The sequence below is a fragment of the Dipodomys ordii genome, unplaced genomic scaffold, assembly GCF_000151885.1.
Source record: "Dipodomys ordii isolate 6190 unplaced genomic scaffold, Dord_2.0 Scaffold2, whole genome shotgun sequence".
NCBI lineage: Eukaryota > Metazoa > Chordata > Mammalia > Rodentia > Heteromyidae > Dipodomys > Dipodomys ordii.
In genome coordinates, this window is record NW_012267218.1 from 9,636,117 (window position 1) to 9,653,990 (window position 17,874).

General features: G+C 38.6%; 1 protein-coding gene across 3 annotated transcripts in view; it reads right to left on the minus strand.

The window, feature by feature from the left end:
• Positions 1 to 987: 987 nt before the first annotated feature.
• Positions 988 to 17,874, minus strand: part of Cpsf2 (cleavage and polyadenylation specific factor 2, 100kDa) — a 31,889-nt gene continuing 15,002 nt past the window's right edge. For all 3 annotated transcript variants that reach the window (XM_013016606.1, XM_013016600.1, XM_013016612.1), the window contains exons 7-16: positions 16,665 to 16,780; positions 14,759 to 14,946; positions 13,336 to 13,626; positions 11,163 to 11,263; positions 10,501 to 10,701; positions 8,188 to 8,340; positions 6,835 to 7,060; positions 4,798 to 5,097; positions 2,222 to 2,356; positions 988 to 1,822 (exon numbers count right to left, since the gene is read on the minus strand). In XM_013016606.1, coding sequence (XP_012872060.1) covers positions 1,730 to 1,822; positions 2,222 to 2,356; positions 4,798 to 5,097; positions 6,835 to 7,060; positions 8,188 to 8,340; positions 10,501 to 10,701; positions 11,163 to 11,263; positions 13,336 to 13,626; positions 14,759 to 14,946; positions 16,665 to 16,780 — 1,804 coding nt within the window. In that variant the 3' untranslated portion in view covers positions 988 to 1,729. The remainder of the gene's footprint in view (positions 1,823 to 2,221; positions 2,357 to 4,797; positions 5,098 to 6,834; positions 7,061 to 8,187; positions 8,341 to 10,500; positions 10,702 to 11,162; positions 11,264 to 13,335; positions 13,627 to 14,758; positions 14,947 to 16,664; positions 16,781 to 17,874) is intronic.

Genomic DNA, 17,874 nt, shown 5'->3' on the forward strand with positions numbered 1-17,874 from the left:
CAGCCTTTCCTTCCTCCTGGACTATAAATAGAATTATAAGGCCACTCTACAGAGTAAGGAGAGGAAAAGAGAAACAGTTTTGCAGTGCTAAGAAGAAAATATACCCTTTATATTTATCTTCTGAAACACTGTTTTGCTTATCTGGTTTTAGTATCAGAAGGCTGTGAACTTTGCATAAGCATTGTAATCCACAATGGAAGTTGTGAAAGCATTTGAAAAAATAACATATTAAAGTCACATCTCAAGGTTAAAATATACATAGTTTCACCTCAGTTAAATAAGAAGATTGATGCTCCTATCAAGGCTAAGAGTGAAGAGTTCTACCATTCATAAGAAGGAAGAATCAAGACCTTCCATGATTATTTTCTAGAAAATCAACAACACATTACAATAAGACAACATGGATTTCATTAAGTTAGTTCAATGAAAGTGGCTTATCTTCAGTTTGTATTCCTGGGGCAGCAAAGGATAACCTTATCCAATTTCAGTACAATTTTTGTAGTAATGTGTACAAAATACAACCATGAAACTTAGAAGAGACCGAGCCTAATATTTATAGTTTCTAATTATAAAAACTTAAGTTCAGTATCCTTTCTTAAAAAATACAAAACTGAACAATTTCAAATACAGTCACCTAGTTGATAGGGTGTGACTAAAGGCTTTCTTCTGAATGACATGTATTCAAAAGACGATGTTCTAATTCAAACTGTACAACAAAAGCGCTTCAAAGCCAGGCACCAGTAGCTCATGCCTGTAAGTCTAGCTACTTAGAAGGCTGAGATCTGAGGATTGCCATTCAAAGCCAGCACAGGCAGGGAAGTCCATGAGACTCTTATCTCCAATGAACCACCAGAAAAGTAGAAATGTCGCTGTGGCTCAAAGTGGAAGAGTGCTAGCTTGAGCAAACAGAGCTCAGGGACAGAGCCCAAGCCCCAAGTTCAAGCCCCACAGCTGACAAAAAACAAAAAAGCTTATCAAAATAAGAAATGGGAGAAATAAAAATTTATTCCTAACAAAATGTGTGTATCTCACACTGGAGTAAGTCACTGGGAAATGCAGGCAAGGAGCTTACCACTCCATGTGAAAACAATCACATATCAGGATTCACAAGAGGAGTCATAGCCTGTATGATATGTTTTTGTCTTTAAATACCCAAGCTTCAAAAAACTGTCCTACCAATTTGGTTTGTCTTATTTCCTTATTTTCTTGTAGCACATCTTTTCTAAATAATTCTCCCTTTTCATTTCAGAAAATATTAAGAAACAGTTTGTTTGCAAGAATACATGCAGACATGTTTCTCTAAGGCCAGAAACTGGTTTGCTAAGGTGCACTGCTGCGTTCAAGTAAAAGCCTTCTTTGGGTAAGGGATCTATAAATTTAGAACCCATCATCTTTAACCCTTGGGCTGTGCCCTATTATGACCTCCATCACTCTGAAAGTTAAAAGGTAGAGTGCACATAAAGTAGGGACAACATGGTCTCTATTCACATTTTTCTGTTTTCTGCAGTGCTGGGGATGAAATCCAACTATGTACATGCTAGACAAGCACTCTACCACTGAGCTACATACCATGTCCTCCACTGACATTTTTTCAAGATCTAATACATGTTCAGTCTTTCAGGCAGATTTTTTTTTGTGTGTTACAAAACAAAACAGCAAAAGCATAGAATGAGATAGGAATCCTTTTTTCTTAGAAAGGTCAAGCAGATACTTCTTGACATCATGTCCTTTACACAATGGCATACTGTTCATATAAAAGGTCTCTTATCCTATAAAAGTCTTGACAAAGGCAGCCTTCTAATCCAATGCGTCCCGTTTCCGTCTAGAAACCAAATTAAAAACAGTTCTTTAGCACATTTTCTATTCATTAACAAGCAGACATAATAACCAAAATATATTAGGCTACCTTATGATTGGTAAGGAAAGGGTTATCCTGACTCACATACTACAGACATAATATTCAGGCAGTAAATCATATGGATACATAAATGTTAGAATTCAAGTAATAAGTTTTCCCTAAAACTATATATATATATATATATATATATATATATATATATATATATATATAAAATATTTTGACATTCACCTTAATAAGCCTTAAAAGTCGTCATATGACTATAAAGTACTTTGTGAGAATGCCCATCAAGAATTACAGAATCCAAAATGAGAAAATATCAGAAACATGCTCAATTCAGCGCTTACTAAAAACAAAACTTACTCTACGGACTGCTACTTGATTGTTGCACACAAGAACACCTCCGACAAATTCAGCTTGAATCCCCTCCCGCAAAAGAACTTGCTTGAAGTCTGATAGTCTTGGTTCATTCATAAAAACAGATTGATGTCCAGGAACCTTGGATAAGGTCAAAGGGGAAAGAATAACTTCAAATAAAACATCATACACAAAGTTGGACTGAAAAAAGTGAATACTGGCCAGGTGCCAGTGGCTCATGCCTATAATCCTAGCTACTCAAGAGGCTGAGATCTGAGAATCCCCGTTTGAAACCAGCTTGGACAGGAAAAGTCCATGAGACTCATCTCCAATTAACACCAGAAAACTGGAAGTGGCACGTTGGCTCAAAGTGGTAGAGCGCTAGCTTTCAGTGAAAAAGCTCAGAGAGAGCACCCAGGCCTAAGTTCAAGTCCTACAACCGACTCAAAAAAAAAAAGGTGAAGCACTGAATGTTCTCCAGGACATTTTGGCTATTCCCTCAAGTGGAGCCTGTAAATCACATTCCAAGTTTGCTATCCTGGATTTTACTTCATCCGTTAACATTTCCCTCACATTTTGTGATGTTTCAGAATGTTATTAGTCATGCCTCCTAATAACAGAGATGTGTGGTAATGTTAGGCTTTTTGCTCACCCACTTGCCAGAGGGTCAACTGGAGTGCCAAGAGGCAGAACTAAACCAAGACTCACTTTCCAGATCGTGCTCTTCTGCTTAGCTCAGAGGATAATTCTTCCCTAATTCATCTCCATTCCCTTCCCTCTGAGTGAAAGCCATGGATGGCACGGGTACAGAGTCAGAAAAGCAAGTGGTTCTTGCCTAATGCTGTGGCTTTCCAACTGCCTAAAGGGCTCTCACTTTAGTGGAGAGAAGAAAAAAGACAGTAATTCCTTCTCTCAGCTTCAAGAGTTGTACAAGGGAACCCAATGCAGAGGCTGCCTCTCTAGTTGACATTACGGCAGGGCTAACAATCTCACTTGACAAGCACCTAAGACTAAGTTTTAATACTATTCTAAGTCTTACCACCTAAATCTTTTCTTTTTATTTTTTAATAATTATTTTTAGCATACATTAGTTGTACAAGAGTGGGTTTCGTTGTGACATTTCCATACATACATATATTTTCATATATGTTACTAAACTATTTCAACCATATTCATCCTCACTCACCCTCCATACCACATTTCTCTTCACAAGAGGACTCCCCAACGGACTCCTCTACTTTTCTGTCATTATTTTGTAAATCTGCATTAACGGTCTCAAGCTTTCAGAACCATGGTAGCTCATATGTATATCCATGATATCTTTATCAGAATAGCTCTATTGCTTTCTCTTTCCTCATTCTCCAGCCCCCTATTGAGCAGGGCAGGCCTTTCCATCTTCTGCTGTCTTCTTTCTATTCTTCCTTAAATTTTTTTGCTGCTGTTGTTGTTTTAGGTTATTGTTTTTTGTTTGCTAGTCTTACAGCTTAAACTCAAGGTCTAGGCACTGTCCCTGAGCTTTTGTGCTCAAGACTACTCCTCCTCCACTTGAGCTATAGCTCTACTTTTGTTTTTTTTATTATTAATTAGAGATAAGTCTCATGGACTTTTCTACTTGGGCTGGCTTTAAACTACAATCCTCAGATCTCAACCTCCCAAGTAGCTAGGATTCCAAGCATGAGACATTAGTGCCCAGCCCCTTTTCTCAAGGTTTTATGGTCTTCATTGTAGCAATCCTTTAATTCCTTGGTTAAGTTTCATTATCTAAAATCCTTTCTAATGAGCCAGATCTCTCCTGAGAACATGTACATACTAGGCCAGAGTTATACCTATACTTCATGAAAGATTTCTAGCTGTATCAAACCCAAAAGTGATTTAAAATCTGCAATCATAGCTAATCAGGAGGCTGAGATCTGAGGATCCCAGTTCAAAGACAAAAAGGCCATGAAACTCTTATCTCCAGTTAATGAGCAGAAATCCAGAACTGGAGGCATAGCTCAGATGGTGGAGCATCAGCCTTGGGTGAAAAAGCCAGGCAAGTGTGCAAGGCCCTGAGTTCAAGCTCTAATACTGGTACAAAACAATATGACATTCTTTTTTTTCTTTTTTTGGGTCCAGTCATGGGGCCTGAACTCTGGGCCTGGATGCTGTCCCTCAGCTCTTCAGCTCAAGGCTAGCACTCTACCACTTGAGCCACAGTGCCACTTCCGGCTTTTTTCTTATGTGGTGCTGAGGAATTGAACCCAGGGCCTCGAGCATGCAAGTGCTCTACCACTGAGCCACCTTCCCAGCCCAGACCGTGAAACTCTTATCTCCAATAAACCACCAGAAAACTGGAAGTGGCTCTGTAGCTCAAATGGGAGAGTGCTAGCCTTGAGCTGAAGGCCTGAGGGACAGCACCAGGCCCAGTGTTCAAGCCCCATGACCAACCAAAAAAAAAAAAGAGTTAACACATACATAGAAACATATCTTGAATAATTTTTTCTAAGAACTCCAAAATAAGCCTACATAAAACCTATTTTAGGTGGTTCAAAACACAAGAGGAAAGCGGGAAGATGAGCTAGAGCAAGCACAGGCTTTCTTACCTCATGAGGTGGCAAGGGTTCCAGAGTAGGGATGACCTCACTCTCCTCCCCGGTTTCTTTCTCGTCGTCTCCAAACAGGCTTTTCATGGCTTTCTGTTGTGCTAGAACACTGGAATCTGAAGGCGCATCTACTTGCATTTCTGAGTCCTCTCCATCATCCTTGAGCTCTCCTTCTTCCAAAATAACACCCGTGTCCACTTTGGAAACCCTCATGTCTAAGACACCATCAATCCATGCTAATTCTGCATCTTTGGCCTTACAAAACTGAAGGGAGCTGACAAGTGAGTCTTTTAATCTCACCTGGATATGCAAACGGAAGGAAGAGGAAGAAAATTCATAGTACAAATGAGCAAATTAAATATAGCTTCTTGGGCTACAAATGTGGCTTAGTTGTAAAGTGCATGCCTAGCATGCATGAAGCCCTGGGTTTGATTCCTAGTTACCATATAAAGGGAAAATGCCAGAAGTGGTGCTGTGGCTCAAGTGAGAGAATGCTAGCCTTGAGCAAAAGAAGCTCAGGGACAGGCCCTGAGTTCAAAGTCCCAGGACTGGCAAAAATAAATAAACAAAGAAAACTTCTTATTGTCATTTTCTAACCCTGGTAATGTGATTAAAATCTGAAAAGCTGATATTCATTATGATCTGTATGACCAAATTACCTGTAAGATCCTGAGAGCACTTGTCTGTTCCAATGTACAAATTCATAACCTAGCCTGCACAGTAGAACCACACACAGTTGCTTTTGTTCATTTTAACACCAGGGCCTTCCTCCAGGACTCCTGATATAACCAGTGAGATGCACACCACATTACTGGGCCTCATGTGTAGCCATCGTGGCAATCACTGGTACTGGTTGTACTCAGCTATTGGTTCACACACAAGCTGCTGTGTGAATTATGCAATCTCCCATCTCCATGTCCTTAGAATGCTGCTTCCACTTGCCCTTCCCAGAATTATTTTTCTGCCTCATAAGCTGTTGTGAGCTATTTCTTCCAGATACAGACATCATAGTTAACTAAAGCTGTCACTATCACCCATAACCAAAGATGTCTTCATTCTCTTCCATGTGCTCAGTTCTGTTTTCTATATCTGTTTCCATTTGTTTGTTAGCAGAACCTTGATAGCTGTGATAATTGTTGAACCTGTATTCGCTTTACTTCTATATTTTTGCAAATATTATTTGCTCAACCTGGAAGTCTCCTTGCCCCTCTCTTCATACTTGGTTTTATAAAAAAAAAAAAAAAAAGACCTATTTAAATATACATCAGCTCTTACTCACGCCAAGAAACTTTTTCTGAGTATCCACATTTGGAAGCCAGACATTGGTTGGCTCCCATCTGTAAACCCAGCTATTCAGGAGACTTGAGATTTGAAGATTATGGTTCAAAGCTAGCTCAGGCAGGAACTCCAACAACCATCAAAAAGCCAGAAATGGTGCTAAGGCTCAAAGTGGTAGAGCACTAGCCTTGAGCACAAAAGCTCAGGGGCAGTGGCCAGGCCCTGAGTTCAAGCCACAGGGGATATACACACTCAGACCCACAGACCCCTTCCACATCCTCCAGATTTAGGTCAGGGCTCTGGTACTTTCCTAGTACCCCTACACTACTTCTGTCAGATACATACATGGAGAAAATTCTATGTGCTCACTCAATCCTTGTAGACTGTGGACCTGCTAGAGCAGGGTACCATGTCTGTCTCTCTTATTCTGTATTCCTAATAGACCTGCCTTTTTGTTGTTGCTGGTTGGAGTTTAAATTTAGGGTCTGGGTGTTATCCTTGAGCTTTTGTGTTCAAGGTTAGAGCTCTACCAATTTGAGCCATAGTTCTACTTGTTTCCTGGTGGTTAATTAGAGATGAGAGTCTCACAAACTTTCTTGCCTGGTCTGGCTTTGAATGCAATCCTCAGATCTCAGCCTCCTGAGTAGCTAGGATTACAGGCATGAGCCACTAGCACCCAGCCATGTACCTGTCTTAATCTGCAACGAAAGGGTTAATTTCCATGCAGCTCTGCAGCTCACCTGGTAGCAGCTTACTTACTTGGTAGATATGAGTTTCACTGGTGGCATCAACAGTTTCATGTAGCTTTGGCATGTATACTTTAATATCTTTCCCTCCAAAGGCACGGCAGCACTCTGCCAGATCTTGACTGGCTTCTGGTGGGCCATGGACAATGATCAACTGCCTTGGTTTCATCTGATTAATGATTTTTTTAATGGAATCCCCATCAGAGCGCCCTTCATAGTCTATGTAAGTAACCCTGGCCCTGTAATTAGACATGATTTGAGCTTAGTTTTCTGACAATTCTCAAAGTAGGCTTTTAAAAAGCAACTTTTATTCTCAGGAAGGAGATGTAAACAACATAAAATGAAGATTTGAGAAATGTTATATTTGTTAATACATATTATTTATATCTTAGCTCTAAATGATTCAGAAAATAAAATTTTCAAACAACCATTTACTGTATTATTAACTATGCTAAGTAAAAAAGAGTTTTGGTGGTACTGGGGTTTGAACTCAGGACCTCATGCTTGCTGGGCTGGTGTTCTACCATTTGAGCCACACCACTAGCACTGCTTTTATTGCTGTTGTGTCCATACTGAAGCTTAAGCTCCAGGCCTCAACTTGGCTTTTTCACTCAAGGGTGGCACTCTACCACTTGAGCCATACTTCTACTTCTGGCTTGTTGCTGGCTATTTGGAGATAAAGATCTTAAAATCTGTCTTTGAACCACAACTTTCAAACTCAGCCTTCTGAGTAGATGGGTTTATAAGCTACCAGTGCCCAGTGTTCCAGCGCTGTTTTTTGCCTGTTATTTTGCATAGTTTTATAGACTTTTCTGCTTGGACTGACCTCAAACCAAGTTCCTCTGGATCTCAGCTATTACAGATCTCAACTAAGAACAGCTTCTCAGCTATTCTTGAATATCTTGGATTACAGACCTGAGCCGCCAGCACCAGGTAGAAAAAAAGTTCAGCTACTTCTAGGCATACCACATTTTCTACAAATGAGATCATTAGAGATGTTTAAGGAGTATATTTTCTGAAACAAGCAGTCAATCAGAAAAATTAAACTTGTAACTTAACAATGTTCTCTTTTATTTCCCACTAGAGTTACTATGGCCAGAAATATTTTTTTATGTAAGCATATAATTTAATGGGTCAACTTCCTCGTCTTCCCACTACTAACAAAATTACTTTGACATTAAGTGTCATCAATGAAGAAAAAAACACTATCCTACTTTGCTAGCCATTTCAAGGAAAAAGAAATTAAAATTTTAAAGCATAAGTGTAACTAGAAAATAATCAGAAACTTCACATTTGAACCAATGTAAATTATCTAACTCAAGTGCTAGAAATTTTGTAATTTTCTAAATGCAACAAAAGCACTTACTTGATTTCTATAGATTCTGTTGTAGAAATACACTTGGTAGGAACATCAGATAAATCTTGATCCATAGGTTCATCTCCATTTGTCAAACCAGATTCTAATTTGCTTTTTTCTTCTTCAGTAGCTTGAAGTTCTGGCACTAAGAAATCCTCTGGCCTAAATAAGAAATCTCTAATTAGAAGTAGTAAAAAGCAAGCTAATGTTACATAATATGTACAACTAACTAGGAGGCAGCATAATTTTAGACCCCTTAAATATTTCAAGACTTAAGCCGGGCATCAGTGCTCATATCTGTAATCCTAGCTACTTAGGAAGCTGAGATATGAAGCTCGAGATTCAAAGCCAGCCTGGGAAGGAAAGCCAGTGAGACTCTTATCTCCAATAAGCTATTCAGAGAAAACTAGAAGTGGTGCAGTGGCTCAAGTGGTAGAGCGCTAGCCTTGAGCACAGAGAAGCTCAGGGAAAAAGCCTGAGCTCAAGCACCAGGATAGAGGGAAACATTTCAAGACATAAACATACGTTTGACCCCAAACCAATGGAATTTCATAGTATCATGTCAGATGACTATATTCATATATTATGATTTTCATAACCACTAAAAGTGTGCTCTTAGCTCACATGGTATAGACTAGTAAAAGTCCCCTAGACAGGTCACTGCAAGATCCCAATGGCTATAGCAAGTACTCCTACAATCTAGCCCTGCATTTTTTTTTGGGGGGGGGTCTGGTCGTGGGGCCTGAACTCTGGGTCTGGGCACTGTACCTCAGCTCTTCAGCTCAAGGCTAGCGCTCTACCACTTGAGCCACAGCGCCACTCCCGGCTCTTTTCGTTTTGCTCATGTGGTGCTGAGGAATCGAACCCAGGGCCTCAGGCATGCAAGGCAAGCGCTCTACTACTGAGCCACCTTCCCAGCCCTAGCCCTGCATTCTTTTTAAAATTTATTTCTCAGTGAGGTGTTGGCGGCTCATGCCTATAATCCTAGCTACTCAGGAAGCTGAGATCTGAGGATCATGGTTTGAAGCCAGCCTGGACAGGAAAGTCCTTGTTAGATTCATATCTTCAATTAATCACTCAAAAACCAATAGTAGAGGGCTGGGAAGGTGGCTCAGTGGTAGAGCGCTTTCCTTGCATGAATGAGGCCCTGGATTCGACTCCTCAGCACCACATAAGCAAAAAGAAAAAAGCCAGAAGTGGTGCTGTGGTTCAAGCGGTAGAGCGCTATCATTGAGCTGAAGAGCTGAGGGACAGCGCCCAGGCCCAGAGTTCAGGCCCCACGACCGGACCCAAAAAAATAAAAAAAATAAACCAATAGTAGAGCTATGGCTCAAAGTAGTAAAGCACTAGCCTTGAACAAAAATAGCTTAGAGACAGTGCCCAGGCCCAGAGTTCAAACCCCATGACCAACAAAAACAAAAAAATAAAAATTATTTCTTATAAATTTCTGTGGTTTCTTTCACCAAATCTCAATACCTTAGAGTTCAGTATCTCAATATCTTAGAGCTCTCCTCATGTACTTAAGTGCCCCAGTTCTTTCCTTTCTGCCCAAAGAAAGCAGACAATTCTGTAAAATACAAATTAACTCCCTTGTAAGCTTTTATCTTTATTTTGATATATGAGTATCATCTATCTTTACTTACAATATGAGTGCTAAAGTAAAACATAAACGTATTCATAACAGTCTCTCATCACTTTCCTGTAATTGTCCCAAGCCCTCTCCCACTCTTCCCAAACACCTAGGTTGCTGCTGCAGCTCTGCTGCTTGAGCCATACCCCCAGCCCTGTTTGCTCTGGTTATTTTTCAGATAAGGTCTTCCTTTGTGCCCAGGCCTAGACATGATCCTCCAACTTGTGCATCCTACTGAAGTTGGGATGACTGACACGTACTATCATAACCAACTTTTTGCTGTTGAGATGAGGGGGTAGAGGGTCTCAAAAATATTTTGCTTAGGCTAGCTTAGAAGCACAATCCTCTTGATCTCAGCATTTTATGCGCCTCGGATGACAAGAACTCATTACTGTGCCCAGATACTGGTTGAGATGATGTCTTATTCTGATTTCTACTTCCCAAGTAGCTAATCTCAAATCATCTTTTTAAGCTTTTCACACAACCAAGTTAGGAAATATTTTCCCTTAACCACAATCTTCTAGATGTTCTTTAACATTTCTGTACTTACCAATCTTTCTAACCCTTTCAAGTCAAGGTAGTCAGAACTTAACAAAATGTATATGGTGGCCAGAAAGACCAAATTCACTAGGCTGAACTAACAGTTAATACCTCTAGTCTATTAGAAAGATAAATTTGTTTTGCTCACATACTTGATAATCTCTCCATACTCATCCCATTTAATTCTTTCTTCTGGGGCAGGAAACATAGGATAGGATTTCTTTGCCTGTTTGAAGAAACTTCCTTTCCGACTACCTTCCCCTTTCATCATCAGGTCATGCTTTGTCTTATGAGCTGATGGCTGGTCAATATCTTCCTCCACATCACTCTCATCACTGGAATCTATGTCTGCCCTAGGAGGATTTGGGAATAGATCACAGAATTATTATTGTGAATTAGTAGTCAGTACAATTAAACCAATATTAAGTTATAAAGCAGTACTGAATATGACTGAATCAATATTTTATGAAACTTACCATTAACTGCTAGCTAATCCATATTTACATTAATATGAAAGGATTTAGTGTTTTCACCATTTGAAAGATAAAACAAAAGTAATGCAGTCCAAAGGAAATAAGGAAATTTGGGTATTTTCATTTTTGTTTCTGTTTTGAGGTAAGGTCTCATTATGTAGCTCAGGCCAGCCAAAATTGACTATGTAACATAGTGTGGCCTTGAATTCATAATTCTCCTGCCTTAGCCTCTGAAGTGCTGGAATTACAGGCCTGTGCCCAATGCCCACCTAAGTATTTTCAACTGAATGCTAGTTCTAGGAATACATTCTTTTCATATTACATACATAAACTTAACTTACTCTTTTGATTGCTCCAGTTTTTTGGCAGCTTCCTTCTTTAGTTTTTCTTTTTCCAAGTATTCCTCAAGCTCTTTCCCTTCAAGCTTCACACGTTTCCTCAACTAACAAAAGAGAGCCGACAAAAGGAAATACCAATATTAGGGTGAAGACAGCGGGTGTCTAAGAAACTGTCCCCTATCTTTAAATTAAGCTTTCTGCAGAAATTAATGAAGTTCCTATTGGATGCAGTTTTAGATCCTAGTCTATTAAAATAGGTACTGTCACTTATCTAGGAAAGATTTAAATCAAACTAGTTAAAATGCAACAATCAAGAAAAGAAAATACAGAACAGTATTTTTATAATTTGGAGTAGAGGAGGTCACATATAAAATTCACAACAGAAGAGATGAATACAACACCATAAAAAAGTAACATCTTGAGCATTTCAAATCTCATAAAATCAAAGTAAGTTGAGGAATACATGCGCAGCACTGCTACTACCAGAAGCTATTTTTTTCCAAACAGTGTTTCCAAATGAAAAAGAAAGTAATGTCTCTAAATAGACAAAATATATAAAGGTAATTTACAAAATAAGAACAGGTAAAATACATATGAAAAGAGATTTCACTTTACTAATGATTTAGAAAAAGGCAGAATATTTTTAAAAATAACAATTTGTTCACTTTTGGTAATGGTGTTGGTGATAGAGAAAAATAGACAGATTTTGGAAATAACAGGACTAGCACTGAGGCATTGGTGTAATGTTTAGAGAAAAGCAAGGAATTAAAAAGTAAGTTATACTTATCTGTGCCTTACTAAACTGTGCAGAACAGTGGTTCTTTGGAGGGGAGAAGCAGGGTTGGCAAAGGGGACATGGGAGCACTGGTCATATTCTACTTCTTGATCTCAGTACAAGTTTGACAGGTATATTCCATGTGAGAAAATTAGAACATGCACTAACTTTGAGTATATATTAGGCTTCAGGGAACATTCCTAGATTTCTGTCTGGAGTACATATGTGGAAAGTGCTGCAATTCCCAGAAAGAAAACAGAGAAAGGCAGCTTCAGAAGAGTAAACATTGTTTGGGATATGATTGAGTAGGAAAAAAAACAAAAAAACAAAACATGCCAGACAATGAAAAGAAATGACTACAGAAAACATATTCATAGGACAGTGAGCAGGGAAAGAATCCTGAATAGTATTCTTTAAAAATTAAAAGCCTGATACATTGTATTTCTGCTGCTTCTGATTTTATTAGGATGCTTCTAACAATTATCTTCTATTTTTTTCCAAATTTCCAATGTTCTTTTAATTCCTCAAATGGCATAGTGGCATTAATTGAATTTCTAGTAATTACAATTTTCAAATTTATACTTCATACCTAGAGAAACTGCCTCAAATACTTCTGAGTTCTTTTAGCTTGGTATTAATTTCTTTTTTTTTTGTTGGTCGTGGGGCCTGGGCACTGTCCCTTAGCTCTTCAGCTCAAGGCTAGCACGCTACCACTTGAGCCACAGCGCCACTTCTGGCTTTTTCTGCTTATGTGGTGCTGAGGAATCGAACCCAGGGCCTCATGCATGCAAGGCAAGTACTCTACCACTGAGCCACCTTCCCCACCCTAGCTTGGTATTAATTTCTAAGTTACTAAATAAACCAAGACAGTATTTTAGTTTTAAGCTTGCTTGGAATCCTTGATCAGAATTTAGTTACTAATACTATGCTTCTCTTAAGCAGAATGAAAAGCAGTCATCTAAGACCATACAATTTTTCTAGCTATTAACCATCCCATCCACTTCTCAGCTGCTATAAATTAGAGTCAATGAAACTAGTTTTTGGGCTGGGTTAAGCAAAACCATCTTTTAGCATATTGGTTATTCAGCTGTGTTTTGGGAATTAACATAGCAGTTATAGAGTAGGTTAGTGTATGGTTGATGGTAAGATCAAGGAATTCTGTACTAACTGCTACTTCTCTGGTAAGTTTGAGAGAAAGTTGACTGTTACGGATGAGACTGAGAATGAGCTGTAAGATGCCTTCCAGTTTAGGCGCTCTCAAGTTTGTGCTATTATAGGATCTCTACTGGTATTGTTGAAGTCCTGAAACAACTTTAAGTTTTATTTTTTGTCATTAATTTTTATATATCATGCACAATGTACCCCTCAAAATAGTTAACAAGTTTGCATGCAGGTGCTTACCTCTATTTCTGTAATTTTTTCAGAAGGATTATCTATTAGGAATCGTGCTAAAGTCCCAGGAGTTGTCCTGTAAGTTAGAATGATTGAGTTTTTAGGGTCCTGACACCATTGAATAAAGAGATCCCTTGAAAATCCGCATTCCAGGTCAGGCTGGCTGGCAAGTACAACTTTGGGACTCGGTACTCGAGCCAAGTCAGAAAGACCATGGCACAAAGAGAGATGGCGAAACTGAAATGGGTTATTTCTTTTGTCTTCAAAACATCTCATCAACTTATCACTCATCCATTCTACCTAATACAGGGAGAAAAGATAAACATAATTAGAAAATATTCTAACTACAATGTACTCTACAATAGTTAAGAAATTCACATCCTCTCTTGTTTTAGGTTCCTTTTCCCCATTAGTTGCTTAAATTTGTACTATTTTGACAAGCAGCTTCTTTCCTGCTTTTTTTAATAACCATTAGCCCCTCCTACTCCAGTTTTCATCCCTAAAAATCCAACTTTGCACTGTTATATTTATAAATCACCTTAAGTCTTTGTGAGAAGGCAAGGTAATGTTCTAAATGAATAGCTTAACATACAGCTCTTTCCAAGGGAGAGAGCTTAGTGAAAGAGTAATGAATATTTATATGAGATTGGTTCTATTTTAGTCTTTATTTTATAGATCAACCAAGAGTTAGAAAAGCAATATAAGCAGATAAGATGGTATGAAACTATAATCCCAGAGACTGAGCGTTTGAGGCAGGAGGATGGCAACCTGGGCAACTTAGCTATACCATGTCTCAAAAAAAATTTTTTTTGGTTGAGGTTTAACTTCAGGGCTTTGCTAGGTACAGGCATTCTACTACTAAACCACGCCTCCAGCCTTTTTTACACTGTTATTTTTGAGATAGGGTCTCACTTCCTGCCCAGACATACATTTGGACTACATTCCACTTATTTTAGTAACTGAGATGATAGACAGTACCACCATGTCCAGCTTCTAAGTTAAGATGGAATATTGCAAACTTTTCTGCTCAGGCTGGCTTTAAACCATGATAACACCATTCTTGGCCTCCCAAGAAGTTTGGGTTGTAGGCATGACCCACCCAGCTTTAACATAAAATTTTAAAAGGGACGGAGATATAAATTAATGGTACAGTGCTTGTCTAGCAGGGCATATGTCCTATGCTCGATCCAGTCTCTTTGTCTCTCTGTCTCTCTCACACACACACAAAAACAACCTGCTGAATTTGCAATGGGGATACAAATAGAAACTACTTTATAGGATGCAGATGGATTAAATGAAATACACATTAAACACACAGGCAGCCAATTGTTGTTTAGCTACTATTATTAACAACTTCACCAGAAAAAAAACATCCCAAAGCCCAATCTCTGTAACAAACGTCTTTATGATGAATTACAACATGAAAACAAACCTGGGACTTGGAAAACTCCACCACATTATAACTGACGTTATTTAGGAGTGCCAATGAATAAACACCCAATCCTGCATCTTTAGTTCTCCAAATCTGATCAAGAAGCTGAGCAAGTTCCAAAACTCTGCCTGCAGTGTCCACTGCTATTAATACATTCCCATCACCTCGAAGCGTCTCCAGGACATTTGCTGGAAAACAACAAAGTCAAGTCCCTACAGAACATGGTAATAATACTTTGCTACATAATTAAAGATAACTTTTTTATTTTTTTTCTTCCCCTTCCCATCCCATCCTCCCCCCGCAACTTTTTATTTTTTTTATAATAAAGACTGTCCTATAATGAAGACTATAATTTATAAGTAAGCAATTACTAAGCCAGGTACAAAACTAAAAGAATTTCACTTAGCTCACCACAAGCACTTTGACTCTGTTAACTATATTTTCACAAAAGTAAAACACAATGTGACTATCTCTCCTTTTTTCCCCATTAAAAAATTATCTATCAGTAGTTTCCAATGCTTTTCCCAACAAATATACATCAAAGAAATATTTGCATGACAAAGATAATTTAATAACTATGCCAAGTACAAACAGGCCATACTGGACTCACCTGGACATACCAACAAATTTTGTTATGATTAATCCCCAAACTTATAGAAACCTATAAGCACAACCATATACATATAAAATATATTTTGTATGCATGCCTATAGAATAAAATATAGATCATATTCTCTTCCAACAAAATCATCTTTATAAATATTTTTTTCTGTCAGCTTAGAAATATTTGGTAAAAGCAAACTGTAGCAAAAAAACAACTAAATAAACAAAAAGCAAAAACCAGATGGGTGCCAGTGGCTATAGTTCAAGCTGCTCAGGAGATTGAGGTCTGAAGATGGCAGAGCCACCCCAGTCAATCAAATCCAAAAGACTTTTATCTCTAATTAATCAGCAAAAAATTGGAAATGGAGGTGTGGCTCAAATGGTAGAGTACCCAATGTTAACAAAAAGCCAAAGAACAAGACCCAAGAGTTCAAGCCCCCAAATTAAAACCCAGAAGCTGTGTGCTGGTGGTTCACAACTGTAATCCTAGCTACTCAGGAGGCTGAGACCTGAGGATCGAGGTTCAAAACCAGCCTGTCAGGAAAAATCTACAAGACTGTTAACTCCAATTAACCACCAGAAAACCATAAGTGGAGGTGTAGTTCAAAGTGTTAGAGTGGTAGCCTTGAGTAAAAGAGCTCAGGGACTATGCTGAGGTCCTGAGTTCAAGCCCCATGACTGACAAAAACAGGTAAATAATAAAACCCAAGAACTGAAGAGCTTCTTAAAGTTATCAAATCTGTAAAACCCAGTAAGAAAGTACAGACTTTTTAAGCAGACAGACTTAGGTAAACACATTTCAGAAGTGAAAAACAATTTTTCCTGCTGAAATCCCATATGGCTTCTAAAAAGAGTATGAAGTACAGCAGCCTGAGTCACAGCAGAAGCAAGCACGGAAGGTCCAGACAAACCTCTTTAAAGCTGAGATGACTGGATTAGAGTGTAAAAAAAAACGTGCAGCACAAACTCAGCAAACCACATGAACTTTCATCTCTTTTGTTTGCTCTCCTCTTATAGTGTGCTTTTCTAATATATATATGAAGTCATTATACAGGCATGTACCCATGAGGCACATACTTGGGAGGGCTATGTGCTGAATGGCAGGGGACAGCTGTCTTTACATGTACTTCACAAAAGCATTTCTACCTAAAATGCTGATATAGTTAGGTAATAGTTTCTTTGGAAATCATAAAGTGAGGCAGTCACTTATGACCAGTTAAGCAGAATAAGTAGTAAGCTACACTACCATATACCTGGACAGCTACTTAAGAGGAACTTATATAATACATAATATAATACATACTCAGAAGTTGCTCATCTCTCTGTTTTCTTCTAGGCTGCACATATGTAGCATTAAATGAATCTGTGATAAGTAGAGAGGGTCTGCTTAGCATTTCCAAGGAACATCCATTTAAGTGGCTATAAAGTTTAAAAGATGAAAAGTATAATGTTACTTCAAATAAGCAATAGCTTCTTAATTAAAAACCAAGCAACTGCCTTTATAAGGTTCTCTTATACTAACTATAAAAGTATAAACACTCACTGATTTAAAAATTCCAAAAAAGGATAAAGAAGAGAATGTCTTCCAGAAGACAGACCATCACTCCAAGGTAAATGACATTTTTTTTTTTTCCAGTCCCGAGGCTTGAACTCTGGGCCTGGGAGCTGTTCCTGAGCTCTTCAGCTCAAGCAAGCGCTCTACCATTTGAGTCACAGAGCCACTTCCAGTTTTCTGGTGGTTAATTGGAGATAAAGAGTCTCACATGGACTTTCCTGCCTGGGCTGGCTTTGAACCCTGATCCTCAGATCTCAGCCTCCTGAGTAGCTAGGATTACAGGTGTGAGCCACTGGCACCCAGCTATTTCAAAAATTTTTTAAGATAAGTCTTGCTACCTAGCCTAGATTGGCCTTGAACTCACAATTTTACTTTACCTTTCTGAGTGCTATGATTAGCAGTGCCTGCCTTCTCTAGCCACAGTGGTAGAAATTTTCTATTGTGTCTATACTGTATTTATGCATTACTTCCTTTGATTGATGCATTTACTAGAACACACAAGTATTGACAAATGGCTTTCTAGAAAGGTTTTTTTTTTTTGGGGGGGGGGGGAGGTTTGGGTCCGGTCGAGGGGCCTGAACTCTGGGTCTAGGGTGCTGTCCCTCAGCTCTTCAGTTCAAGGTTAGGGCTCTACCACTTGAGCCATAGTGCCACTTCCGGCTTTTTTCTTTTTGCTTATGTAGTGCTGAGGAATCGAACCCAGGGCCTCATACATGCAAGGCAAGCGCTCTACCACTGAGCCACCTTCCCAGCCCTTTTAGAAAGTTTTAACTTTTTTCCAGAAAATTTTTTTTTCCAGAAAAATTCAACCAGAAGGAATGACCAACTTATCAAATACTTCACAGAAGGCTGCCATCATTTAAAAATAATTTTAATATATCTTATATTTTAATTCTTGTCTATTTTTCAAGATATGTATATATTTTATATAATATATGCATATTTGTAGATATGTATG